The following is a 24,924-nucleotide window of genomic DNA, read 5'->3' on the forward strand; positions in this document are numbered from 1 at the left end:
GAACTCTGTGTGTGTGATTTGTTTTGCAGACTTACATCTTCATATTTGGGAGCAAAGTCTGCTGTTGCACACCATGCATTATGTTATTATTCCCCAATTGGAAATTCCACTGACCAGGTCAGCCAGTAAATGGCGACGGTTGCTATGATGACACGGCCGTGTCATACCAAGTCAGCTCCCCCATTTGTGCGAAATCGCATTCTGGATGGGGTTCGAGGGGGTTTGGGGGGGGGCGGGGGGTCTTATCTGTACGTGAAGACGGCGCTCGGTCATGGTCATGGAAAAATACTTGCTTGACAGAGTCATTATGTTACGGCCGCGCTCGTGTTCTTTGTGGTTCCGATCCCGAGTCGAACGATGATCCGTAATCCCTTAAGTGCACGTATTAAGTGCAATATCTTGCAAAACGAATCAAAAATTATTATGGTTAAATAAACCCAGAATGCAGTAATTTGTGCATGGTTATTGTACTGCCTTGCATCGGGTTTCACTGCTCCTCTCACCCTCTTGGAAGTTCTCCCAGTTTTTTTTTTTTTTTTTTTTTTTTTTTTGTCTTCGTGAAACACTTGGGTTTGGTGACGTTGTGTTTGAAAAGTACAACGGAAATTTATTTCCAGGCTCGTCGCGTGTTTACTTTCTTCGGGAACCCAATTATTCAAAAGGAAAAAAAAAACGCAAACGAATAAACACATGACCTTGTGGAGGTACCTGCTTCTCGGCGTGGACGGCAGAGGATCATCGACCTTCTCAGACGGCGTTGGCTCGCTTTCAAATCCTCTCGTCATTCCTTCCCATATGGATGGAATTCCAGCTTTTCCGTTTGTTGCCGTGGAAAACCGAAACAAGACCCCAAAAAAAAGTCATTCCACGCCCGTCCCGATTTTTTTTTTTTTTTTTTTAATATTAATTTTAATCAAATGCAGGAGTAGTCACACTTTTCCTACTTTTTTTTTTTTTTTTTTTTTTTTAATTTCTGTTTTGGATTCTCGGTGCGGTTTTTCCTGCGATTTATTTTTCATATTTTTTTGCGGCCGCGTTTACCCGAAATCTTAACCCAGTCGCTGCGTATTTCGTCCCGATCGGGAACATGTTTTCGTTTGGAATTCCCGTTCGTTCCCGTGACATCATTCGTCTGGTGATGTTTTTACCGACGAAAACCCGAGTCGACCGGACGCAACTTGTTGACGTTTTTGACTTTTTGGCGATATTTACCTGCGCTGCTCAATGCATGGCGGCTACAAAATGAAAATATCTTGTGAAATCCTGGAAATTTGCGAGGGTAATATTGGCGTTCAGTCCCGCCAGACGACGATTTTTGACCGCCGCTGCCTTGACGCTCTGGTCGTCGCGCACCGCCGCTCCCGGAGACAGCTGAGAAAAGACAGAAGTGAGAAATCGGGAATCGTGTCGCAAGAGCGACTCGGATCCTGCCAAGGATTATACTTGGACCGCCGCAGCTGTCTAAAAATCAGCCTCCGCCGACAAAAAAGACAAATGTTTTCTTTTTTAATAATTCAGTTGTTTCACTTCCATTTTAAAAAAGCCCGTGGGGGGGGGGACCTGATGTGTGTGTGCATGTGTGTGTGTGTGTGTGCAGCGGTGGGAGTTCTACTTACCTCACCGCTAGCTGGCGTCGATTATCTGTAACAACGCGGCGCTCAAATCCAGCACCTCGACCTGTAAATATTTGAAACCAGGGAGAGAGAATGAGGAGCGAGGGGAGAGGAGATGGTGTTGGTGGTGGGAAGGTTCGAGGAGGCGGAGCCTCTCGTAACGATCTTATGACTTCAGCAGAAGGAGCCAAGAGAAGAAGGTCTGGACCAGAACTTCAGAAAAGTTATTTTCTAAACAAAAACCCTGGACTTCCTGCCTCCGATGCCGGGTGGAATTGTTTCCCCGTTGTTTGCTTTCCTCTAGTGTGTGTGTGTGTGTGTGTGTGTGTGTGTGTGTGTGTGTGAGGCAACCCCCCCCCCCCCCCCCTTACGGTTGTGTGTTGCCGCTGGAGGTGGGAGGGCTCAGCTGATGTCATTGAGTGCAGCCGATCCTGAAAGAGGCCCTTTGTTGGCAGCCGAAGCGCGAGTCGTCCCTGTGCCTCGGAAAGGCTCTGATCACGCAGGGGAATGGCACCGCTACGACCGGCCCTTTGCCCTCTCCGCTGAACCGGCCACGCAAACCTGAAGCCTCCCCGCCGCCGTCGCCTCTCTCGGAAAAGCAAGAGAAGAAGGAGGGGGGAAAAAAAGAGAAAAAAAAAAAAACATGGAGACGCTCCGAGGAGAAAGTTTGTAGACTTTGTTGGCCGGAAAAGGGAGGAAGGGGGTTTCACGGCGTCGGAGAAACGGGAAAAGAAAAAAAAAAAACAAGAAAAAAAAAAAAAGAAACCTTCCGCTCCGGAGTGGACTTTTCTTTTTCTTTCGGTTCCGCTTTTCTCGCTTCTCGCTTCTCGGTCGGACATATGTGAGGGAGTAACGGTCCCGGCGGAGGTCTCCTCTGGAAACAGCAGCCCGGTTTTCAAGCGGGAAGGGAAGGAAAGCAAATGAAAATGTTGGAGATCTGCCTGAAATTGGTGGGGTGTAAATCGAAGAAAGGCCTCTCGTCCTCCTCCAGCTGTTACTTGGAAGGTAAGAATATATTTTACTGTTTGGTGGCGCCGTGGGGGGGTTTGAGGGGCGTCGGGACTTTTCCCGCTCAGCCCGCGAGCAAACGGGTGGTTAAACGAAAACGGGAGAGGAATCGGCGGCGTCGGAAGGTTTAAGGAGGTAAAGTATCGCGGCGTAAAGCCTCGGCGGCGACTCTGGCTTTGTGGAAACTGAGGAATGGGGAGGGGAAAGCGGCGGAGATGAGGGAGGCCAGACACACTGGCTAGCGGCAAAGGAAATAAGTGGGGGGAAGAAAAAAAAAAAAAAAAAAGAGGCCGAGAGGAGAATACAAGGAAATCTGACTCCTGGCCGTGGCCCACTTCATTCTTGTTTATGAGGAGGGCATCTCCTCCAGCCCTCAACCTTCTCTCAGCCCACATGCATCATGTGTTTGGAAGATCCAAAGGATTTTTTTTTTTTTTTTCTTCCTCCACAACGTCCAGTTTGGGCAAATAAGTCGGTAGAAATGTGTACATGAATGTGAAGATCGTTGTGGTCTGGAGTTTCTGGTGCATTTGAAACTTTCTGATCATCCAAGATGGCGGCCAGGTCCCGGCTCGCCGTCCTGGGGGAAGAAATAAAATCGGTAATGACCTCTTGGATATTTGGTCGACTTTCGGTATCCTCGCTAAACTGCATGCTAATCGCTCGCTACCCCGATGCGCTGAAAAGCCCCGGATCTCGTGTAGGCCCTGGATCTTCTACCCTGCTCCCTCTCCGTTCAGGTGACGACCACAAACGCAAGACGAATCCCCCGAGCCTGAGGTCGGGTTCGCTCATTCCTCAGACATTCGCTGGTCGGGCTTCGGTCCAACCTCGCAGAGGCACGACACGGCGCCGTCGTTAGGACCGCCGCGAAATCTAAGGTGTAAATCGTCACACTTAAGACGACCGCGTCCAAAGTGGCGAGGGGTTCGTGGTCGTAATCAGCGGGAAAGAAGCGAAACCAGATTTTTTTTGGTTTTTTTTTGAGGAGATGGAACCGGCGGTGCACGTTTCTACCGGATACATGGCACTCGCAGCACATTTCTAGGAGTGAAGTCACCGTTGTGGATTCTTTGCGAGTTCCGCATGCGTGCGGTCACCTCAACGGCGGCGGCGTCTTCCCCTCGCTGCCAGGACACGCTGTAATCCCTCCCGCTGCGAGACCCCCAGTGCTTCCAGCTCGTATCACTTAGCTTTAACAGCGTGTCGCCTCGGGTCCACGTGTCGTTGAGCTGTCACCCTCACACAAAGAGCGGTGGAATTCGCGCCCGTTAAATGTGTGCCAGAGGCCGCCCACACACTCAAGTCAGCAAACCCTGCCCACATGGTATGTTTTGGTCGCTAGCTTACTTCCTCTGTTCGGGCGATTGCTCTCCAAAAGCAGCTGAATCACCCCGAGGGATCTTCCATCGGCGGCTGTCCGTCGAGGCACCTCGCTTCCCCCCCCCGATGTCACGGGTCGGCGTTCATGTTTGAAAAATGTTCAAACTAGCGGAGGTACGAATGCGTCAACCGCTTTCCAGATGCCGGCGAACTGAGTAACGGTTGACTCGTCGTTGACATCATCCCGTACGCCGTCGGATAGGAAATTGCGGCCAATGGCTTCCGTGGCCACGTGATGTGGAGCTCATCTGGTGCACCTCAGCGCCAGGAACGTACATTAGCAAAGATCTAGGACCACCTGCAGCACCTACTTCCGTCTGTTCCTTATGTTCTCAGCTTGTCGGCCTGATGGATGATCAGAATTTGGTGGAAAACGTCTCTGCCTTAAAGACATACTTCACAAGAAGAGGTAAAGAAACCAGGAGGTAGTCGTTTTCGGGAAGCGTATGGCTATTCTGTCACATGTGAGTCGCGTCTAGAACCTCAACATCTGTACTTTGCAGATCCCGATTGCCTAATGGGAGGTTGAGCGATGTGAAAATGGGCCTCTACTTTTAGGACTTGTATGCTCCGACAAGAAAAACAGACAGTTTTTCTACAAAACGCATCAGGTCCATCTGTTGAAAGTCATCCATAAAAGCAGCGTAGAAGATGAAGTCAAAGCCCAGGGTTTTCACAGCGGGGTTAACATGGCCCAGTAGTGGAACCGCGTTTGCTTTTGATTGTGCGTGACCTGGACGGGCAGTAGAGGCTTGCGTGAAAGTCTTAAATCCCCGTCCAGCTCCGCCTCGAACACGTCCACGGCATCGTCTGACTGACTCCAGGCGTCGCGCTGGCTTGGTTTCTTTCGCCTCTCCTTCCTCGCTTGACTCGGTGCCGTCGGAAGCTCCCGAGCAAAGTTCTTTCATGTGGGCAGGGCGGCCATGCTCCGTCCACGGGAACGGCTAACGGTCCGAATCAGCCCGGCAGGGTACGTGCGGCTCCTCCTTTCAAGGCCTGCTTGGCCACGCCGTATTCTCCACCAAATGCTACTTGGTACAATTCCCCCTCAACTAGGTTAGCATGGAGTTAGCTTGTCTGGAGCCATCTCCACACCACAGTCCCCCTTCAGACTTTCCCCGTTTACAGACGTGGCGTCTGAGAAAGAAACCTTAGCTGATCTCACTCGGTAATTTCTGAGCTGGCTGCTCCTCGGGACTTTGCAATTTTCTGAATTTAACGTCCACTTATGCAATTAATACGGCGAGTAAGTTGTAATCTGCTAGTTTTGGACGGGTTTTCTTTGGAGCCGCGGATTTTCCATCCCGTTAGTGTGGAAGGCAAGCGCAACGCGGTGAATAATGTCGACAATTTTCCTGCCCGCCGCAACACAACGCGCGACGGCGCGCTCATTTGAAGAAGGACGTCGGGAGTTGATGTCGGGGTTCTCGCGGTCACCCCCGCATGTCCGACGTGGTCGATTCAAAGCATCGAAACCCGACGTATCTTCACAGCGCCGATCCTGGAGATAACAAGATTGAACTAAAGCGTTGAAGTGTGTGTCCGACTTTGCGAGCCGTTTAAAATGTCAGCTGTGAGGCTTCCGCGAGAAGCGCGAAGGAGCCCGAAAACTCGGTCGAATCGAGAGATCGTGCGACGTTTCGGGACGTTTCTACCACTTTGAGTTGCTTTGAATGTTTGAAATGCACCCGACTTCAACTGTCTGTGTGCGTTTATTATATATCCAATAGTTGCTAATGATAAAATGCATTTCAAACAAGGTTGTGTGTCAGAATGGGACGGCTAGCATAAATAGCATGCCTCCGCGCTAATGCGTATGTTTGCCGCATCCAAGCGACCAATCAGAGCGGGTGCTCTCTCGTTTGTGTCTTATTTCATTCAAACGACTTCCCGCAAACGCAGACGCGTCTCTAATCGATCTGCAATTTTAAACTCTGATTGGAATATGGCGTGAACACGAGGAGGCTGAATTGTTCCCGCCTTCTTCCTTCCTTCCTTCCTTCCTTCCTTCCTTTGTGAAAGTCTCACTTAAAAAAAAAAGGTGAAAATCCCGACTGTGCTCCGCCTCTTTTTTTGTGTTGTTTCTGACAGAAGAATGCAGTGTGTGTGTGTGTGTGTGTGTGTGAGTGTGTGAGAAACGGGGGCGGGAGGGTGTAACATTCCTCTGAAACATGTGTGACAGCAGCTGAGCAGGTCACATAAACCCAACACACTTTTTGGCTAAACTACATACACACACACACACACACACTGTTGCGTTCGCGTTCCTCCTCACCTTTCCAGTTAGCATTCTTATAATTCACGTGCATTTTATTTCTTTCTTTTATTTTATTACCAGCCCGCAACTGGTGTTATTGCAGTTTTGTGCACAATTAACGTAGATAAAGGTTCACGCCGAGGCACGTTCTCACGGTCGGATGTGTGGTGGCTTTGCAGGTATCCAAGAAAAATGAAAACCAAGCGCGGATAATCCAGGAAATGAAAAGTTACAGAGACAGCGGGAACGCCGCGAGTCACATGATCAGGTTTTTTTTTTTTTTTTTTCTAATCCTACTGTGGGACCACAGCTGATGACCTGCTCGCAGAAGCACGTCAGAAAGTGAACGGCGGCGGAGGGGAACGCGAGGAGACGTGGAAATAAGCCGTCGCTGCTGTGTGATCATCACGTGTCGTCCTGCAGCTGTACGAGGAGCCGAGCTTCGAAGCTGCGTTCCGTCGGACTCGTCGGACGTTCTGTTCTTGACGTTCACGTTTTCTCTTTTTTTTTTTTTTTTTTTTCCAGAAGCTCTCCAGAGACCGGACTTTGAAGGTCAGGGTCTGACAGAAGCCGCCCGCTGGAACTCCAAGGAGAACCTGTTGGCCGGACCCAGCGAGAATGACCCCAACCTGTTCGTCGCGCTCTACGATTTCGTCGCTAGCGGCGACAACACGCTCAGCATCACGAAAGGTGAGCGGAGACGAGGTCGAGGTTTTCCGAGGAGAAACGACAGCGGGCTAGATCATTACGGAAAGACGACGTTCCCGTCGGAGGCGGGCGGCGCGAGCATCGGAATTTTCCCCGAGGTTTGGATGCGGACCGATCAGTAAAGCTCTTAGATCTAAAATAGCAAATACCACCAGCCGGAGGCAGCGCTCCGCTAAACCTCATCTACCCCGGAGAAGGTATTCGGCCCAAGCTGTCATTAAAGGGATCGTATTTATCACCGCTGTCTCGCTGAGCGGTGTCGTCATTGGCTCAGCTGTTCGCGGAGGTGCGCGGCGCTAGCAGGGGTTAGCTCGAGGCGTCGCCGCCGGGCTCGCGTTCGCCTCTCTCCGATTTGATTACATGCCTGCGCACGTTAATTTAAGGGTGCGGGAAACGGGAGCAAAGTTTAAAGATGCTGCAAAGAGAAGCCGTGGACTTTGCAGAATGAAAAAGGGCCACTGAGGAGCCTCCTCTCGCTCCTCCTCCCCTGAGTCACTTTTAATCACCGCCTGTTTCGACTGTCATGAAAAGTCCTCTTTCAGCACTGTAGCAAGTTTCTGTTAGCATGCTACGATACGTCAAATGTGCGATTATAGAAACGGCAAAGACATATACCGTCATTTCCGGACGATTAGCCGCGACATTTTTCACGTAAACAACGATGCGGCTAATATATGGACTTTTTTGGGGGGAGGGACGCTAACGAGCTTCACGCCGCTAAAGCATTTATCCTCGTCACATCGGACCGATGAAATGATCGGGAAATTCTGAGTCCGTTAAACTTTGACGGTTTTAGCGCGCAGGAGGAAGCCTGAGATAGCGACCAGCTAGCCCAGGCAACCCATAACACCCAAAGAGCCATTTGGACCCGGTTTCCTCGGAAACAAAAACACCGGGAGCCGCAATTACTTTTTGACGTCTAAAATAAAGATACCACTGTATAAATTGCTTTTAATTACCTTTACACTTTGTATAAACAAGAGTGTAGTGTGTTGCTTCTGAAATTCACAAAGTATCACGGAGAAAAGGAAATTTTATTTATGTAATGAACTCATTTTGAGCTTTGGGCTTTCAGAGCGTGTAGCGGAGCCATGACCTGAATTTTTTAAATAAATCGGGAAAAAAATCACTGTGTCAGTAAATAATAAAAAATAAATATTTGCAAAATATTTTCATAAATATTTATTTTACATGGTTTATGGGACTTGTGCTCCTGAACTTCTGCGCACAGCATCTGCAAATCGGGACTTTACCAGCTTCCGCGAGTGTGACGTTCTTTTGAGCGGCGAAAAATAATAAATATAATTTTATATAACATTTCAAGATCACAAAAATCTTCCAACTTAGAACTCAAAGTTAAAAAAAGGAATTAACACAAATGAAATACACTTCAATTAAATATTTATAATTTATTTTCCCAAGCCACTCGGAGCCGTGGTTTAGCCTGGGCTAGCCGGTGCGGCTTATATAGAGGTGCGCTCGATAGTCTGGAAATTCCGGTAGCTTCTGGGTCAGTCCTCCTCCCCGGTGTCAGTGTTCCAGCTTTTAGATTCTGGCGATTAAGACGGATCCACTTGTCTCTGTTTGACACCTTCTGTCAGATTAGTGCGAATTAAAACAATTAAATTGCCTGCCGTCTGAAGCCTCCGTCCAGTCAGCTGTGTTTTGTCCACCACAGCCTTCCTGCTGGCCTTTTTTTTTTTTTTTTTGTTCCCAAGAAATAGAAATCAAAAAAGCAGGTGATGATACGGTTGTTATTGCAGACTGAAGCACTTGTCATTACTCAAACCCCAGCTCCTTTTATTCATCCCGTACACTCCCATGTTCTCAATGTGTCTCCGTGGGTTGCAGGAGGTTCATTGGCGAGTCAAGAAGTGTGGATGAGGGGGTGAAGACTTGTATGCCCGTAAATGACATGTGCCTGATGCCGGCTGGGATGCGCTTGAGCCCACGAGTGAAGGATGTGCGATGTAGATAATGAAGGAATGAAATCTGAGGACACGAAAATAGCTCCCTCACTGAGACCTCCATCGAGGTACATCCATGAAGGATCGTTGGAGCGGCGAGATGTAAGAGTCCACCTGTCGTTCACAGAGGTGAAGGCTCTGCAGTTGTGAACCAGTGAGCGCTCAAGTCAGCCTAAATTGGTGTCAGTGTTTTCAGCAAGATGACGAAATTCTGATTGTGCAGCTTCTGAACAATGTTCAGCCCCGCTCAGGGTCAAATCCCCCAGGCAACATGTAGCCTAACAGACAGTCCTTAAGGTTATGAATCACAGCGAAAATCTGCTTATTTGCTTCCTGTCCCGTCTCTTCCCCCCCGTGCCTTCAACCCCCAGCTGACTCTCACTTCCTCCATGTTTTTTTGTTTTGTTTTGTTTTGGTTTCCCCCCGAACAGCCAGCGCAACAATGCAGCAAAGGGATCAGGCGGACAAACAGAGGAAGGAAGGAGAACATCTGCAACGGAATAAACAGGAAAAAAAAAAAAAAAATGACCGCTTTAGTTTCCACTAGTGTTCGGACACGGTCCATGTAGAGGTTTCTTTTGAAAGCGCTTTAAATAAAAAAAAAACACGAACGGTGGAAATAGATGCTTGGAGGTCAAGTAGGCCAGCGTAGCCCGCGAGACGAAGCCGGAACATGTCGCCGATGGAGAAGCAAAGTCGCGGTGACCAAAGGAAACATGCTAATATCACCTTCGCGGTGCCTCAGCGGGCCAGGCGTCGAACGCTCTCGGCTGTGGAAATACTCTTTTTGAGACCGCAGGAATGAGGCGCATTAAAACGCTATCACGGCGGAGGTCCAGTTGCCTGAATGTTTTGTTTCTTTGCTGTAATCTCTACTCGCCAGGGGAGAAGCTGCGCGTCCTGGGGTACAACCACAATGGCGAGTGGTGCGAGGCGCAGACCAAGAACGGCCAGGGGTGGGTGCCGTCCAACTACATCACCCCCGTCAACAGCCTGGAGAAGCACAGCTGGTACCACGGGCCGGTGTCGCGCAACGCCGCCGAGTACCTGCTCAGCTCAGGAATCAACGGGAGCTTTCTGGTGCGCGAGAGCGAGAGCAGCCCCGGCCAGAGGTCCATTTCCCTGCGGTACGAGGGAAGAGTCTACCATTACAGGATTAACACTGCATCCGACGGCAAGGTAGGATTGCTAAGAACTCCGCCGAAAGTGGCCAAAAGTGGCGCCCGATCCGCATCGTCTTCTTCCTCGGTCGAAGCTTATCGAACGGTGTAGTCCGGCGGCACTTCCAGAACTCTGCGGGGTGGAATGCTGAGTCTCGAGCGATGCCGCACGAATTTGAAGTGATCACGGTTGGTAGTTTTGGAGGCTTGATAACAGACTCCTCCGACGGAACACGTGCTTTATCAGGACGCGAACTGGATTGTGTGTCCCAAAGGGCAGTTTGGGTCAATGGTCCCATCTGGAAGCAAGTTTGAAGGAACACAGGAGGCATGCACACCAAGGTGAGACTCCTGTGGTTTTCCAATATTGAAAGAATATCCAGAAAGGAGAACAATAACATCTAAATCGACCGTGACCAGAGCGTGTCTTCCGCTTGGGGAGTCAAAAGCCGATGGCCTAACGGTAGCTTTGTGGTCGGGGCTGGAGCTCTCATTACCTAAAAGCCTACAAGTACTGTACTTGTAGTACCATACTTGTAGGCTTTTAGGTAATGAGAAGTTTGAGACTTAGCGCACGGTCTTCATGCATGCAAACATCAACAGGAGCTAGGAGGACTTCTGTTAGCACAAACTCTGCTCAGCCAGAAGCAAACTGAGCCGTTGGTCCGTCACGCTGTTGAAGCAGAGGTGGACTCCATCCCGTTATCAGTGCTCTCTGGAGTTACGCAACTCCTGGCTGAGTTATAGCTCCAAGATGCCAGGTTGGGTTTTTTTTTATTGGTTATTTCACGATGCTGGGACGTCGCCCGCAGCACATCCTCCGCATTGTTCCGCATCTGCCGCGGCTTGGACGCCGCCCCCTGATTTATCAGGGAGGTAGCCAGCTGAGCGCGAAGCCAGCGCAGCACTTTGGGGGAGCGAGTCCCATTCGCCTCAGAGCCCGGCGTTTGAGCCGAGGCTTCTGTCACCCAGAATGAATGTCCAACACAAACACCCAGCCGAGGGGCGATGTTATCGGAGGCCCGGAGCTGGACCGCATCTTCTGGTCTGGTGACCTGAGCTGCTCGACGCGTTTGATAAGTATGAAGTTTGGTGCTGACACGGTGGCGGGGTCACCCTCGAGGTGACGGCGCTGGAGGAGCGCTAAGCTATGGCAAGAATGCCTCAAACCACCACCGAGCTAGACCCGTAATGACCAGCAGACTCCACCAGACACTGACGCCCGTGCTAAGACATGCATTAGCGCAGACAGATGCAGCCAAGTATGCGCACACACACACACACACACACACACACACACACCATCTCATATTGTTTTCCATCCTCCCACTGAGAAGTACAAGTCAAGAGTCTGGTATGATAGACTCCCCTAATAATTTGAGATTACCTCAGAGCTCCCCCACCTGCCACTTGGTTTCATGGTAACTCTCCCAGTAACGCGTCCGTGAATAACCTACAAGTTGTTTTTCTTTTGTTACCGACTCTGGTTTTCTTCCTTTTTTTTTTTTTTTAAATTTGGAGAGCCGTCGTGGTTAGAGGCGAAGAAGGCCGCCTGCCGACCGGTCGAGGTCGCTCTTTGACTTCCCTTCGGCTCCGGCCTCGATCTGCTCGCGAGTTAAGAAATGCAAAAAAGGGCACGTCGTGGACCAAAACCGTTCTCCGGGGGTTACGTAACACTCTGACAATGGAAATAACTGTGTCCGCCGAGCCTTGACCGGTACCCTCCCTTCCAGCAGCTTCCTGACAAATGTCCTGTGAGTTTCTGAACCGCCAAAGATTGTTCATTGTTGAAAGGAAATACTTCGGTACTTCTGATAATTCCTACGGTTTCCGAACCTCTGGCGGTTTTCTGCTCCTTGGCAGGATGGCTGTAGAAACAAAGGCACTCCTAATCCTCACCGACCTCTTGTACGTGACCTCAAAATGTTCTCCCCCAGCTGTACGTCTCGTCCGAAAGCCGTTTCAACACACTGGCGGAGTTGGTGCACCACCACTCCACGGTGGCCGACGGCCTCATCACCACGCTGCACTACCCGGCGCCGAAGCGCAACAAGCCCACCATCTACGGAGTGTCCCCCAACTACGACAAGTGGGAGATGGAGCGCACCGACATCACCATGAAGCACAAGCTGGGAGGAGGCCAGTACGGGGAGGTGTACGAGGGCGTCTGGAAGAAGTACAACCTCACCGTGGCCGTCAAAACGCTCAAGGTACCTTAGTCCTTTGGTTGCCTTGCAGAGGGAAATAAAATCCACAAAACATCTGGCTCCATTTTGACAGCTACTGTAGTCGCGTTAAGTGTTTTCGACCCCGACGCTTGGGTTCGGCGTGGTGGTGCTACCGCCTGGTGGCGCAGCCTCGCAACTGCAGGCTCTGATCTCCAAGTGTCTTTGTCCAGGAGGACACGATGGAGGTGGAGGAGTTTCTCAAGGAAGCCGCTGTCATGAAAGAGATCAAACACCCGAACCTGGTACAGCTGTTGGGTAAGCGGCGTCGGATGGACCCTTCGTTAGAAACCCCGGGTTCTTCAGATGAAACCGATATGAACGTTCCTTCTTCTTCTTTCTTTGCCTCTTCGGTAGGCGTCTGCACACGGGAGCCGCCGTTCTACATCATCACCGAGTTCATGACCCACGGGAACCTCCTGGACTACCTGAGGGAATGCAACCGGGAGGAGGTCAACGCCGTGGTGCTGCTCCACATGGCCACGCAGATCTCCTCAGCCATGGAGTACCTGGAGAAAAAAAACTTCATACACCGGTGAGTGGAGCGCTCTTAAACGTTGAGAGGGAACCCGGTCGGGTGTTAGAAGCCTTCCTCTCAAAGTTCTCCAAGCCCCGGTTCTCACAGGACCCTGTTGCATCGCAGTCAAGTCGGTGTCGTAACACTCCGCCGTTTGTTCTGGCTTGTTTAACAAGGCGCCTGTGATTTATGTCGGTATTTTTGCCAAACTGCATTTCAACGTTTAACCCTCGACAAGACCCGGCCTGCGAGGCTGCTCCCCGCGGAGCGTCCCAGCGCTGCGTCCGATGGGGTTTTTACGCAAACGTCTTTTCTTTTCTCCGGCGACTCGGTTTTTTTTCGGTCGCTCGGTTCGCTGACCTCCTTTGCGCCGCCTCCCGCAGGGACTTGGCGGCCCGCAACTGTCTGGTCGGGGAGAACCACCTGGTGAAGGTGGCCGACTTCGGCTTGAGCCGGTTGATGACGGGGGACACGTACACAGCTCACGCCGGGGCCAAGTTCCCCATCAAGTGGACCGCCCCGGAGAGCCTGGCCTACAACAAGTTCTCCATCAAGTCGGACGTCTGGGGTAAGTGACCCGACGAGGCGGTGCCGGTCTCTCCGGGTCCGACGCACCTTCGTAATCCCTCCTCGTCGGTTGCCTTCAACCTTCTCCTCCTGTAGCCTTCGGTGTGCTGCTGTGGGAGATCGCCACCTACGGTATGTCTCCGTACCCCGGCATCGACCTGTCTCAGGTGTACGAGTTGTTGGAGAAAGACTACCGGATGGACCGACCCGAGGGCTGCCCCGAGAAGGTCTACGAGCTCATGAGGGCCTGTGAGTCAGCGTCTTCTCGCATCTCGACCAGATTAGCGCTCGACCCGGACCGAGATACATACGTGTCTTGATGTTAGGTTGGAGGTGGAACCCTTCGGAACGACCCTCCTTCGCCGAAACCCACCAGGCCTTCGAGACCATGTTCCAGGAGTCCAGCATATCTGACGGTCAGTGCTTCTCTTCATGAGGAATTGTCCATAACACCTGCACCAGTGGTCCCAGCGACCCCCCCCCCCGGCCCTTTCTGAGGCGACCGGGGTTTGGTTAACGGCTGCGTCTTGACTCGTTGTGTATCATTAGAGGTGGAAAAGGAGTTGGGGAAGAAAGGGAAGAAGGTGACATTGGGTTCCGTTCAGCAGGCTCCAGAGCTGCCCACCAAGACTAGAACTCTCCGCAAGACCGCGGACAACCGTGACGGAGAGGGTCCAGGTGAGACACGCTCGCGGTCCCGTCCGCCATTAGAGGGACGGTACGATTGACGAGGCAAGCCTTTTGTCCCCGTACCCTTTTTGTCGACGCTCGGGCGAGACCAGATAAGCCACTGTTTGCCGGCGGTGAGTCCGTTCTTCTCCCTCCTCCTCTTCTTCAGACCCGGCGGATCCAGAGGCGGCGGTGTCGTCCCCTATGCTCCCCAGGAAAGAGCGCCCCCTCCTGGACGGCAACCTGAACGAGGACGACCGCCTGCTGCCCAAAGACAAGGACAAGACGCGCGGCCTCCTCGGCCTCATCATGAAGAAGAAGAAGAACGCGCCGGCGCCCCCCAAACGCAGCTCCTCCTTCAGGGAGATGGACGTTCACCTGGACCGGAGGTGCTTGGCTCCGGACCCGCGGGACGGAGACGGCTTCAACAACCTGAGCGACTCGCCGCACGGACTGGACTCCTCCAAGTTCCTGAGCACCAACAACAACGGAGCGGGGTGCATCACCAACGGGGCTCCCACCTACCCCGGACCTTTGTTCCCCAGGAAGAAGGGCGGCTCGGCGGCGACCGGCCCGGCGAGCAGAGCGGCCACCACGCCGCCCGGCGAGGAGGAAGCCATGTCCAACTCCAAGCGCTTCCTCTGGTCGTCCAGCCCGCCCGTCGGCTCCGAGGGCAAGGAGTGGAGGTCCGTCACGCTGCCGCGGGACTTGGGCCAGCGGCACTTCGACTCGGGCACCTTCTGCGGCAAACCGGCTTTGCCGCGGAAGAGGACCAGCGAGCAGAAAGGGGAAGGCGCCCCTCGCATGGGCACCCTGACCCCGCCGCCTCGCCTGCCCAAGAAGGCGGAGGAAGCGTCGGAGGAGGCGGGAAAGGACGCCGAGCCGAGCCCGGGCTCCCTGACCCCCAAGGCGGTCCGGAGGCCGGGGCTCCCGGGGCCGCCGGAGAACTCCAAGACCAGCGCGCTCCACGCCGAGCTCCTCAAGCCCAACGTGTTCCCGGCGCTGGGGGCGGCCGGCGACGAGTGCAGGGCCCGCCGGCAGAAGCACGGCGTGGACTCGTCCTCCGTCCGGGAGCGGGGGAAGTTCCAGAAGCCCAAACCGGCGCCGCCTCCCCCTCCTCCCGGCGCCAAAGCGGGCAAGACGTCCCGCAGCCCCACGCAAGACCTCCCCTCCTCTTCCTCCTCCTCGTCCTCCTCGGACGTCAAAGTCAAGGGCCTCTCGGAGCCCCACCACACGACCACTGCCCTCAGCGAGGGCTCCAAGAAGCTCCCCAACTGCAAACCTCAACCGCCGAAGACCTCCGGCTCCTCCGCGGGGGTCACGACCTCCCTCTCCAGCCAGAGCCTCGGAGGCTTCCCCTCCTCCTCCTCGCTCGATCCGAGCACCCCGACCGCCTTCATCCCCCTGGTCAACACCCGCCGCTCCCTGCGCAAGACGGCGCCCCGGCAGGCCTCCGAACGCACGCCGCACTCGGCCGTCACCCGCGAGATGGTGCTGGAGGGCGCCGAGCGGCTCCGCGCCGCCATCTGCCGCAACTCGGAGCAGACGGGCAGCCACAGCGCCGTCCTGGAGGCCGGCAAGAACCTGTCGAAGTACTGCATAAGCTACGTGGACTCCATCCAGCAGATGAGGAACAAGTTCGCCTTCCGCGAGGCCATCAACAAGCTGGAGAGCAGCCTGCGCGAGCTGCAGATCTGCCCGGCCGCCACGGGGGGCGCCAACGCGCAGCAGGACTTCAGCAAGCTGCTGTCCTCCGTCAAAGAAATCAGCGATATCGTTCAGAGGTAGCGTCGCACGAATCCCCGGAGCGCAGATGGACTCGCAGGGAGTTTTTGCCACGCGGAAAAAACTTTTCGCCGATCGTTTTTCCGGGAAAGGTTGGCGTCCCCATTCGATTTCGAAAAAAGAAACAAAGACGCCTCGCGACGTTTCTGTCGGCGGGCTCGTCGGGAGGAACGTCCCGGAGGCGAGGAGCCGATATGCGAGGGGGGAAAAAAAAAAAGAAAAAGGAAAAAAAAAAAAAAAAAAAAAGACTTTGTTCACTTTTCATTTTCCGTTTTGACCTCTTGAGAATTAGGGAGCCTCTGGAATCAGTGTTTACCCATTTCCCCCTCACACACACACACACACACACGGCATTTTGCATTATTTTGTCATCAATGGTTTGGATGTGTGAAGTGTTTGTACTGTATGACTGCTTGGTTTTTTTTTTTTTTGTTTTTTTTTTTGCAGTATTTGCAACCATGTGCCATAAAATAATAATGGGAGCAAGCAAATATGGCAGAATGAGCCTCTCGCCGTGATTTATTTTTATTTTGTTTCATTGCTTCTCTGCACACTTCCAGTGCCTTAAAGAAAACTCGGCCGAGCTGCCGGAGGTTCTGAACGGATCTAAACTTTGCCAAACCAAAAAAAAAAAAAAAAAACATTTTATCTCCAGTCGTGGCTGGAGAGGGACCAGGATGCAGAATCTGCAACTCAGTGGATCTGACTTTTTTTTTTTTTTTTTTTGTGTGTGTGTGTGTTGTTCTTAAGACTGGATTGTTTTTATATCGGTCCTCCTATTAATGCCAGTCACGACAGCCATCAGTAGCAGGTTGGCCTCGTCGCAGGCAGCGGCGGATCACTTTGGAGGGACGGCCGGAAGGAACGTGTTTCCCGGACCGTTTTAAAGGTTTGGACGGGAAGGGTTTCGTCACATCGTCTTAATGCTGTTTCAGAGGCCTTCCTTACCGCAACCCCGTCACGGAAAAGCCCCGGGGGGGGGAAACACTGGACTGTTTATCGGATGTCACGTGCTGTCTTAAAGATAAGGAAGCTGACCGTTATGGGACTGAGAAACAAACAAAAAAAAATAAATAAAATTGTGTTCACCCCGCAGTCCGACTGCAACGAGGACGCCTTCGCTTCCACACGGTACTTGTCGGCGTTCGGCTCCCCTCGTCCGAATTCCTCCCACCATTACCACTACTCTAATCGCGTCTAAGCCTCCTCACCTGTTTTTGTAGACATGTCTCTTTGCTTTTCCTTTGTAAATATTTCCCTATTTGTTCATTCGTCTTTATCCTCGTGCAATTTTTGTTGCAATAAAAAAAAAATTAAAAAATCCAGACCCTCGCCGGGTCTCCTTTTTGTCCACATGTGGAGCATCGGGACAGAAAACAAGGGCCAGACGTCATAACAGGTTATGTATAATTTATTTGTCTTTTTCTGTCTAGAGTAATTAAAATCAAAATGTCAACATTTTTTTTCCTTTTAAAATCATATACACGCAAAAAAGAACGCATTTAAATGTTAGCACAGCTCCTTAAAAATTTATACATATATACGTTGTTTTTTTTTTTTTGTAGTTGTGGACAGACAGAAGCAGGAAGTGGTCACTCAGACAGCGAAGAGAGGGGGAGGAAAACCCAGCCCGCCTTTAACTTTTTTTTTTTTCTCTTTTATCCCAATTTTCAATTATTACTAGCAAACCCTCCCCGAAAAATGATTTAAGACAGCGACGCCGGAGCGGAGAACGCCAAAGTCTCCGACGGAAAACGACATAAATACGGGTTTGCGCGTGAACTCCGCTTCCTCCACCGATCAGTAGTGTGCGGGGGGGGGGGAAGGCAGGCGGGGGGGGGGCGTCTACGCGTCTGTCCTTTTACATAAATTTATTAATAGAAACTATGTTACAGAATTTTTCCCAAGCATGAATTAACAGGCAAACCCACGAGCACATGGACTGTACAGATCTGGGCGCAGCCAGCAAATAAAAAGTTCTCTAAAGTCCCACCGAGCAAAAGTGGTCACCGACAAGTTAAGAAGCGGGGTTTTATGTACAGCCGTCCAATCGGGGTGAGGGAGGAGAGAATCGGGATAATTTTTTTCGTCATGCTGCTCGGAGGTTTATCGTAGAAAGGCGCGGCGGGGGGGGGGAGGGGGGACGAGTTTGGGGAAACGTCGGGATAAACCTCCGCCCCCTCCAAAAAAAACAAAACAAAAACAACCCAGCAGCGTGGTGAAGAGCAAGTGCAGCAGAACGAAAAGTAATAATTGGAGTAATAAGGCAACAAAACAAAGACAGAAGATGCTGGTAAAGACAGGAGCTACCGATGTGGGGGGGCGAGAAGGTCGGAGAAGGTCGGAGAAGGTCGGAGAAGGTCGGGTTGCGGCTGCCGCAGACGTGAAATGAATTTTCCATCCAACAAAAAAAAAAAAAAAGCCACGTTTTTTGTTGTTTTTTTTCCCTCCTTTTGTTGGAAGTGTCACTTTTAACTCAGTCAGATGAAGCTCCCATACAACACACACACACACACACACACACACATGTAGACGCTGAGAACCTCCCACTATTCCTTCCTGTGATTTCTTCCAGACTTGGCCCAGGAGGAACGTGCTGGGATGACGGAGGTGTTCCTGGTTCTCCTCGGGGTTCCTCCTCACGCCCGCTCCCTCCTTTGGAGGACCTTCTTGGAACCGGAGAAGGTGGCTCAGATGCATCTTCTCCCCTCCGAGCCTTCGCCGGTGAGATATGGCGCTTCCTGATATTTCGGCGGGAGGGCGAGCGAGGGAACGTCGGGAGTGGGAGGAGCAGGTGGAGAAGAAGAAGAAGAAGAAGAAGAAGGAGGAGGAGGAGGAGATCCAGTCCACACAGGCGTCCTCAGCCTCGCTCTCCGTCCTCCTCCCAGTTCCTGACCTCCTCGCGGCTTCCTGTGCGGGCGGGAGGGAAGGAGGAGGAGGTCGGGTGGATGTGCGGAGGCGGTGGAATGGATGGAAGGGTGGACAGACGTTGGAGGTGGAAGGGGGGAGGGTTGCTCGGTCATTAGCAGCCGCAGCCTTCCTTCTGAGGCTGTGGTTCGCTGGTTAGCCGGCCGCCCTGCGGGGCCGAGGGCTTGTGCTGGACGCCGGATTCGGCCGCGTTCAGGTCCAGGCTGCCGTCCTGGATGTTCTGGTAGATCTTCTTAGCGGCCTCCAGGAAGGCGTCCTCCACGTTCTCGCCCCTGGGGGGAAGGAGGGGTGCTGTTAGGCGGAGAAACGACAGCGGGAGTGGGGAGCTGGAAGGCGTGCGGACTTACGTTTTGGCGCTGGCCTCCAGGAACAGCAGACCTGAGGAGCAGGAGAAGAAAAACACACCCGTGAAACCTTCTCCTCCTCCTCTTCCTCCGCCGCCGCCGCCGCCTCGCACTCACCGTTCTCCTCGGCGAACTGCTTGGCCTCCTCGTACGTGACGTCCCTCTGGGCCTCCAGGTCGGCCTTGTTCCCGATCAGGATGATCACCTGCGGGTCAAAGAGGTCAAAGGTCACGGGGGGGCCGGTCTGGACTCGCCGTCGCCGGAGGGTGACGCCGCCGACTTACGGTGTTGGGGTTGGTGAGGTTCCTGGCGTCGGTCAGCCAGCTGCTGAGATGGTTGTACGTGCTTCTCCTGTGGGAAGGGGCGGAGGGTAGGCGTTACCGTGACGATGAGGGGGCGGAGCTATCCTTTAGAAGACGACGTTTAAAAAAAAAAAAAAAAAAAAAAAAAATCAGGAAGCTGCGCGCACCTGGTGATGTCGTAGACCATCAGCGCCCCGGCGGCGCCGCGGTAATAGGAGCGGGTGACGGCCCTGAAGCGCTCCTGGCCCGCCGTGTCCCAGATCTGCAGCTTGATCTTCTGGCCGCTCACCTCGATTATCCTCGTGCCGAACTCCACGCCGATGGTGTGAGGGCAGTCGGCCATGACTGGGGGAGCAGAGGAGAGGGGATCATCTTACAAGGCTGCGCTGAACCTCTGCCCGGTGGTCCAAAACCTTCTCCACGGCCCGCGGAGAAGGTTTCCTCCTGCCTAACATCGAGCTGAGAGCTCCTCCCTGACCTTCACCCCCCGCCTGGACCGCCACCCGTGAACGTGAACTTCCAGCTGACGTCTGCAGCAGGTGCGTCAATTATTAATCGGATTTTACAAACACACACACACACGCTAACAGCTAACTACACTTAGGATAAATACCGTAATTTGTATTCAACTAAAAACCTGTACCAGCCTTCAGTTTGGTGTGTGTGTGTGTGTGTGTGTGTGTGCCCGCGCAGGATGTGATGGTGAATGAATGAAGAGCATCTGGCTTGTTAATGGTAGCGCTGAAGGCAGCAGGGCTGAATCGTAATGGGCGGCTGCAGCTGACACACACACACACACACACACAGACACACACACACACACACACGCGTCTCCGCCGGCACATCCGACATACGTCAAAGGATCCGAAGCTTAAATCAGAAAAGCGAGTTAAGGAGGACTTACATTTCTTCTCTGTGAACTGATGAAGCAAACAGGACTTCCCCACCCCCATGTCCCCTGTGGAGAAGCAGAGAGAGGGAGGGTCAGCGTGGAGGACGTCAGGACGCCGGCTCCTCGTCCGGGAGAAGCTCCTCGCCGGAACCGTCGCGATGTTGTGGGTTCTTGAGTGAAAGCGGCGCGGTTGTCTTTGAGGCCACCTGTTGGACAAGCACCGGGTGCAGGAGCGAGAGCGCACACTTACCGATGATGATGTATTTAAAAATGTAGGAGTAGTTGTACGGGGCGGTGGCCATCTTGGCTCTGAAAGAGAGAAATCAAGGAGAGGGTAAGAGTCGGAGGTGACGGTGCGGTGGAGATGGTTCTTCTCCCACCATGGGAGTCCTGCATTTGACCGAGGGAAGCTCCTCCGAGCAGCCGGAGTGGCCGTCGCGCTCGTGTCGGACAACTTTGCCTCCATCAATCACGCGAGGATACGTATCCTACGGGTCGTGTCCTGTCAAACTCGTGCAGTAGGAGGACACCGCCGCGTCCTGCTCGTACTTCTTCATCCGCCGCCGACACGACCGTCGGAAATGTGGAGGGGTCGTGACAGGAGGACGTCCGGGGAGTCGGAGAGCAGCGTGGAAGTTCCTCCTCTTGCTCCCTGGAGGACGTACGGCCGCGACGGCGCTTCTCCATCTCGCCGAAGCATCTGCCGTCCCCTGATGGTCTCCAGCAACCCACCATGTTGTTCTCAAACGTCCTGAGTTTGTCATCAGAAGAACACGAGTCTCTGGTTACTTCTGGTCTTCTCGTGCGGCGCCGGAAGGTTCAAAATGATCCGCGGCGCCATCCTGAGAACCCTCGGTTGCCGTGTCGCCCTGTACGCTTGTCAGATGCGGCGCCTGGACGTGAAGCGTGGACGCGGCGCCCCGTCGGCTCCTGGTCCATCAAGGTGTTGACGTTCTCCTTTGAGATCCCTTCCTTTCAGCTCCACCGTTAGCTTCTTGTTGAACCCGCGGCGGTCCATCCATGCCCAGGGCCGCCTCGGGCGCTTCAAATGCGGTCCTTACATCACTCCTTGCGCTGGCTTCCATCAGCCGTGGCCACCGGTGTTTTTCAGCAGGAGCCTCCATCAGGACTTAAGAGTCTTCCTTGCAGTTTCCACAACAGGATTTTGACAGGAGGACCGGGTGCAGCCTTTCGTCCGGCCCGTCATTTGGAGGGTCCCACGTGGACTCCAGGCCCGGGATCCCGGTGGAGGCGACAACGCAAACAGAGGCGGACGGACGGTACGTTTAAAAAAAAAAAAAAAAAAATCAAAGAAAAGGGAGATGCTGGTTTCAAACGGTCCGATGATCGCTGACCGATCGCACGTGACCAGGCTTCGGCTCGGCTTAAGCCAGAACGTGTGAACGATCGAGAATTCACGGCCGGGAATTCCTAGGCATTCCTTCGACGCCCCGAGAAGCAGAGCGCACGGCGCTTGAGAACTTTCGGGAGGCCAGAGATTTGTAGGCCGTAGGCTTCAAGATGGAGAATTCTTCAACGGGGGGAAAAAAATGACAAAAAGCCGATTTGCACACAGACCTGCATTAGACCTGAAACCTGATCTGGCATTTGGCAGATACTTTTGTATCAAAACTCTTGAGTTCACGTGTCCACAGCCAAACTTACTGTCCTACATTTCACACACTGAAACACTTCTTCAGGGTCAAAGTCACCCTTTCCAACTAATCCATGTGAAGTTTGGTTTACGAGCTTGAATTCCAAACGACTCCTGCTCCTGAGTGAAACCGATACTATAATCCAATCTGTCAATTCCACGATCTCTATTTTTTAACGGCGTCCGAGGGCGGCTTTCCGGTCACATGACCCTCATGTGGCATCTCTCCCTGCAAATATGGGAGGCGGTGAGGGGGGTTCGCAGCAGCCGGCGAGCTGGAGAGGAGGTCTTCTCCAATTAAAAAGGCCCTCGGCGGTCCTTCTCCACCGTTTGTTTTTGCTTTCCAGGGACTTGTTTGCGCCCAGGTAAACCCTGCGAGACTCCGTTAATGGAGACACGTGTGAGCATGTGACCGGAGGACTGCCTCAGCACTTCTGCTTTACTCCAGAGAAACACCAGCGCCGGCTTTCCTCCGCCCGACACACACTTCCCATTCGGGCCCCGAGTCGAGCTTCGAATGGCAAATTTAAAAGGAGATCATCACAGCTCATCAATATTAATGTAAAAGGTTGTTAACTAAGTGAGTGAGGCGTATTGTCAGTATTAAAAGGCAGCAGTCAGTGACTGATCACAAGTGTGTGTGTGTGTGTGTGTGTGTGTGTGTGTGTGTGTGTGTGTGTGTGTGTGTGTGTGTGTGTTCGAAGGGACACAAGACAAACTGAAATGATGCAGCATTTCATGATAGAAGGAGGCCGATCCCTGACCTGAGATAGAAATAAACAAAGATGCAGCGCCGGAGAGGAAAAACAAGGACGGTGTTGAACCGCGGCGAGTTCTGGTGGTTTTCTGACCGTGTGGGAGCTGGAACCGGGGATGAACCGGCGGGGGAAACCGGGAAGATCTCCCGGAGGGGGAGAAGACAAACAAACCCGACGGGAGTGTCTCAGGTTCAACCTGAAACATGACTAATGTTACGCCTGCAGCCTGAACACGGCGGCTACCTTAGCCTCACAACCGGCGAGCCTGTTGACGTGTATTCACGAGACTCACACGGTCATTCCACGCAAGAAATCGGGATCGTGTGGTCCCGGAGACGAGGTTTATCGTGACACTGTCGCGGGTGGGCTGACAGATTATCGCGACTAATAACAATCACGGCCCAAAACTGAGGCTAGCTTAGCTAGCTAAGTACGCGCTAGCTGCTTTACTACTTACTGCAGTCAGGAGGTGTAAAATAGCGAACAAAAGAAATCAGAGTGCGTTTCTCAGTCCGGTCCGTTAAAGGATGGACGGACAGTCAATTGTCATTTCACGCAAATACGGTCACTTTCTCCAGAGTGGATTTTCATTTTGTACAACACAACCGGCCGTAGCTTTAGCACGCTAGCACCCCAGCTAGTTACGAGTGCGGGATTAACGGGGGGGGGGGGAGAAATCAAGTAGCCGATCTTGTCACTCCTTGTAGTTGGTTCAAAAATACCAAGCAAAGACCCTTCTAGTATATATTAGCTTTTTCCAGCTTTTCACCCCGTCATAAAATGTGGTATCGTGTGCTTGGAACGGTCATCATCCTTCTGTTAGCTAGCTCACACAATTAGCTGACTTGTCAAACACAACGCTGCGCGGTTTGTTTGTTTGTTTGTTTTTTTAAACAAATACACCATCATCGTTCGGTGTTTGAATCCCGGGGCGGTGTTGGAGGGTAGTGGGGGTCTTCCAGAAGGTTCTCCCTTACCAGAAATGACGTCCGGAGCGGAGAACCAGTGCGCCGAGCTGCTTCGGGAGGAGGCGTCCGCAGGTTATCCAGGCTCAGGAGTGATGTGATCCAAGATGGCCGCCCGCGGCACAGGGTTTCCTCCGCCGCGTGCAATGGGCTTCTGGGACAAAGAGCGTGGAAAGGGGCGGGGCCACCTGTGCAGGTGAGTTCTTGCGCATGCGCACTAACACAGGAAATTGCATCTAGACAGGTGGAGGTGAGCTCTGGGAAGGAGAGGGATGATGGTTAGAGTGTGGAAAAAAGGTGAAGAAATGAGTTCAAGCAAGTTGGAACGGGTGGAGAGAAGTGTCAGGGGTACGAAGAGATAGAAGAATTATCTTCCCAGAAAGGACAGGTGGTGAGATGGTCTACAAACAGTAGCAATGACCAAAAGATAGGAGGCAGAGCTGGAGATACGAGAGATGAAGATGTTGAGGTTCTCTTTGGGAGTGACCAGGATGGAGAGGATCAGGAATGAGTCCATCAGAGGGACGGCACTTGGTAGATGTTTTGGAGAGAAGAGATGGTTGGGTCTTGGAGAGAGGAGGGAGGGTGAATATATTGGTGGACGGATGCTGCCATGGAGGTCTAGAGGAAGAGAGGATATGAAGGTAGATGGTGTGAGAGAGGAGGATGCATTGAAGAGGGTTAGATGGAGAAGGGGGATTTGCTGTGGAGACCCCTGAAAAGAAAAGCCCTACAGGGATTTTTCGGAGGGGTGCAGGACATGTATGACCGGGACAAAGGGATGACTGAGATGGCTTGGACATGAACACTCCTCTTATCTTGTTCAATCCACGGTGGAGATCTGAGTAGAAGGATGCTGAAGTTGGAGCTGCCAGGCAGGAGGTCTAGACGAAGACCAAAAAGAAGACTTATGGACGGAGTGAGAGAGGATATGAAGTGAGTTGGTGTGAGAGAGGAGGATCCAGAGAATAGGGTTAGCTGGAGAAGGTCGATTCACTGTGGGGACCCCTGAAGGGAAAAGCTCAAAGGAGAAGAAGAAGAAGACGACACATCGATGATTGGCAAGTGCTTCGGGTAAGAATACAGAAATCGGTATGGAGTTTTTATGGAACAAAATGATGAAAAAGTGATAAAATTCATTGACTCGTTATCATTCACACATCATTTTAAGACAAACAATCATCCACCATCTCGTGTCTGTGGAGGTTCTCAGCCATCCAGG

At 52.5% G+C, this 24,924-nt stretch overlaps 2 protein-coding genes and 1 long non-coding RNA gene across 4 annotated transcripts in view; 1 reads left to right on the forward strand and 2 right to left on the reverse strand.

Annotated features, from left to right (window-relative positions):
* The window catches only part of abl1 (abl oncogene 1, non-receptor tyrosine kinase), a 30,189-nt gene extending 13,005 nt beyond the window's left edge, over positions 1 to 17,184 (forward strand). The window contains exons 1-11 of one of the 2 annotated variants that reach the window (XM_086151836.1): positions 2,183 to 2,618; positions 6,787 to 6,951; positions 9,820 to 10,115; positions 12,034 to 12,306; positions 12,495 to 12,579; positions 12,679 to 12,856; positions 13,222 to 13,406; positions 13,502 to 13,654; positions 13,732 to 13,821; positions 13,955 to 14,083; positions 14,244 to 17,184. In XM_086151836.1, the coding sequence (XP_086007962.1) occupies positions 2,534 to 2,618; positions 6,787 to 6,951; positions 9,820 to 10,115; positions 12,034 to 12,306; positions 12,495 to 12,579; positions 12,679 to 12,856; positions 13,222 to 13,406; positions 13,502 to 13,654; positions 13,732 to 13,821; positions 13,955 to 14,083; positions 14,244 to 15,862 (3,258 nt within the window). In that variant the 5' untranslated portion in view covers positions 2,183 to 2,533 and the 3' untranslated portion in view covers positions 15,863 to 17,184. Of the gene's footprint in view, positions 1 to 2,182; positions 2,619 to 6,786; positions 6,952 to 9,819; positions 10,116 to 12,033; positions 12,307 to 12,494; positions 12,580 to 12,678; positions 12,857 to 13,221; positions 13,407 to 13,501; positions 13,655 to 13,731; positions 13,822 to 13,954; positions 14,084 to 14,243 lie in introns of those variants that run through there. The other variant, XM_086151835.1, reaches the window with a different exon arrangement.
* Positions 1,231 to 2,106, reverse strand: LOC147230903 (uncharacterized). The gene is made up of 3 exons (XR_015106560.1): positions 1,985 to 2,106; positions 1,617 to 1,677; positions 1,231 to 1,371 (listed from the first exon to the last, which is right to left on the reverse strand). It is a non-coding gene; the product is annotated as an uncharacterized LOC147230903 (long non-coding RNA).
* A 68-nt stretch (positions 17,185 to 17,252) lies between the features above and the next one.
* On the reverse strand, positions 17,253 to 23,826 carry rab14l (RAB14, member RAS oncogene family, like). The gene is made up of 8 exons (XM_086151837.1): positions 23,715 to 23,826; positions 20,576 to 20,634; positions 20,338 to 20,391; positions 19,601 to 19,778; positions 19,416 to 19,482; positions 19,249 to 19,336; positions 19,135 to 19,165; positions 17,253 to 19,059 (listed from the first exon to the last, which is right to left on the reverse strand). Exons 2-8 carry the CDS (start codon positions 20,625 to 20,627, stop codon positions 18,882 to 18,884), a joined length of 648 nt encoding a protein of 215 aa, XP_086007963.1. The 5' UTR covers positions 20,628 to 20,634; positions 23,715 to 23,826; the 3' UTR covers positions 17,253 to 18,881.
* Between the last annotated feature and the right edge of the window lie 1,098 nt (positions 23,827 to 24,924).

Source organism: Fistularia commersonii, chromosome 9 (genome assembly GCF_037954325.1).
Source record: "Fistularia commersonii isolate RoL2024-O1a breed Wild chromosome 9, RoL_Fcom_v1.0, whole genome shotgun sequence".
Lineage (NCBI taxonomy): Eukaryota > Metazoa > Chordata > Actinopteri > Syngnathiformes > Fistulariidae > Fistularia > Fistularia commersonii.

Excerpts from the sequence above, each read along its gene's own strand:
- rab14l (XM_086151837.1), bottom strand. The coding sequence starts at position 20,627 with ATGGCCACCGCCCCGTACAACTACTCCTACATTTTTAAATACATCATC. Across the intron at positions 19,483-19,600 it reads ATGGTCTACGACATCACCAG|GAGAAGCACGTACAACCATC; the intron begins GTGCGCGCAGCT and ends CCCTTCCCACAG. Across the intron at positions 19,060-19,134 it reads CTGGAGGCCAGCGCCAAAAC|GGGCGAGAACGTGGAGGACG; the intron begins GTAAGTCCGCAC and ends CCTTCCCCCCAG.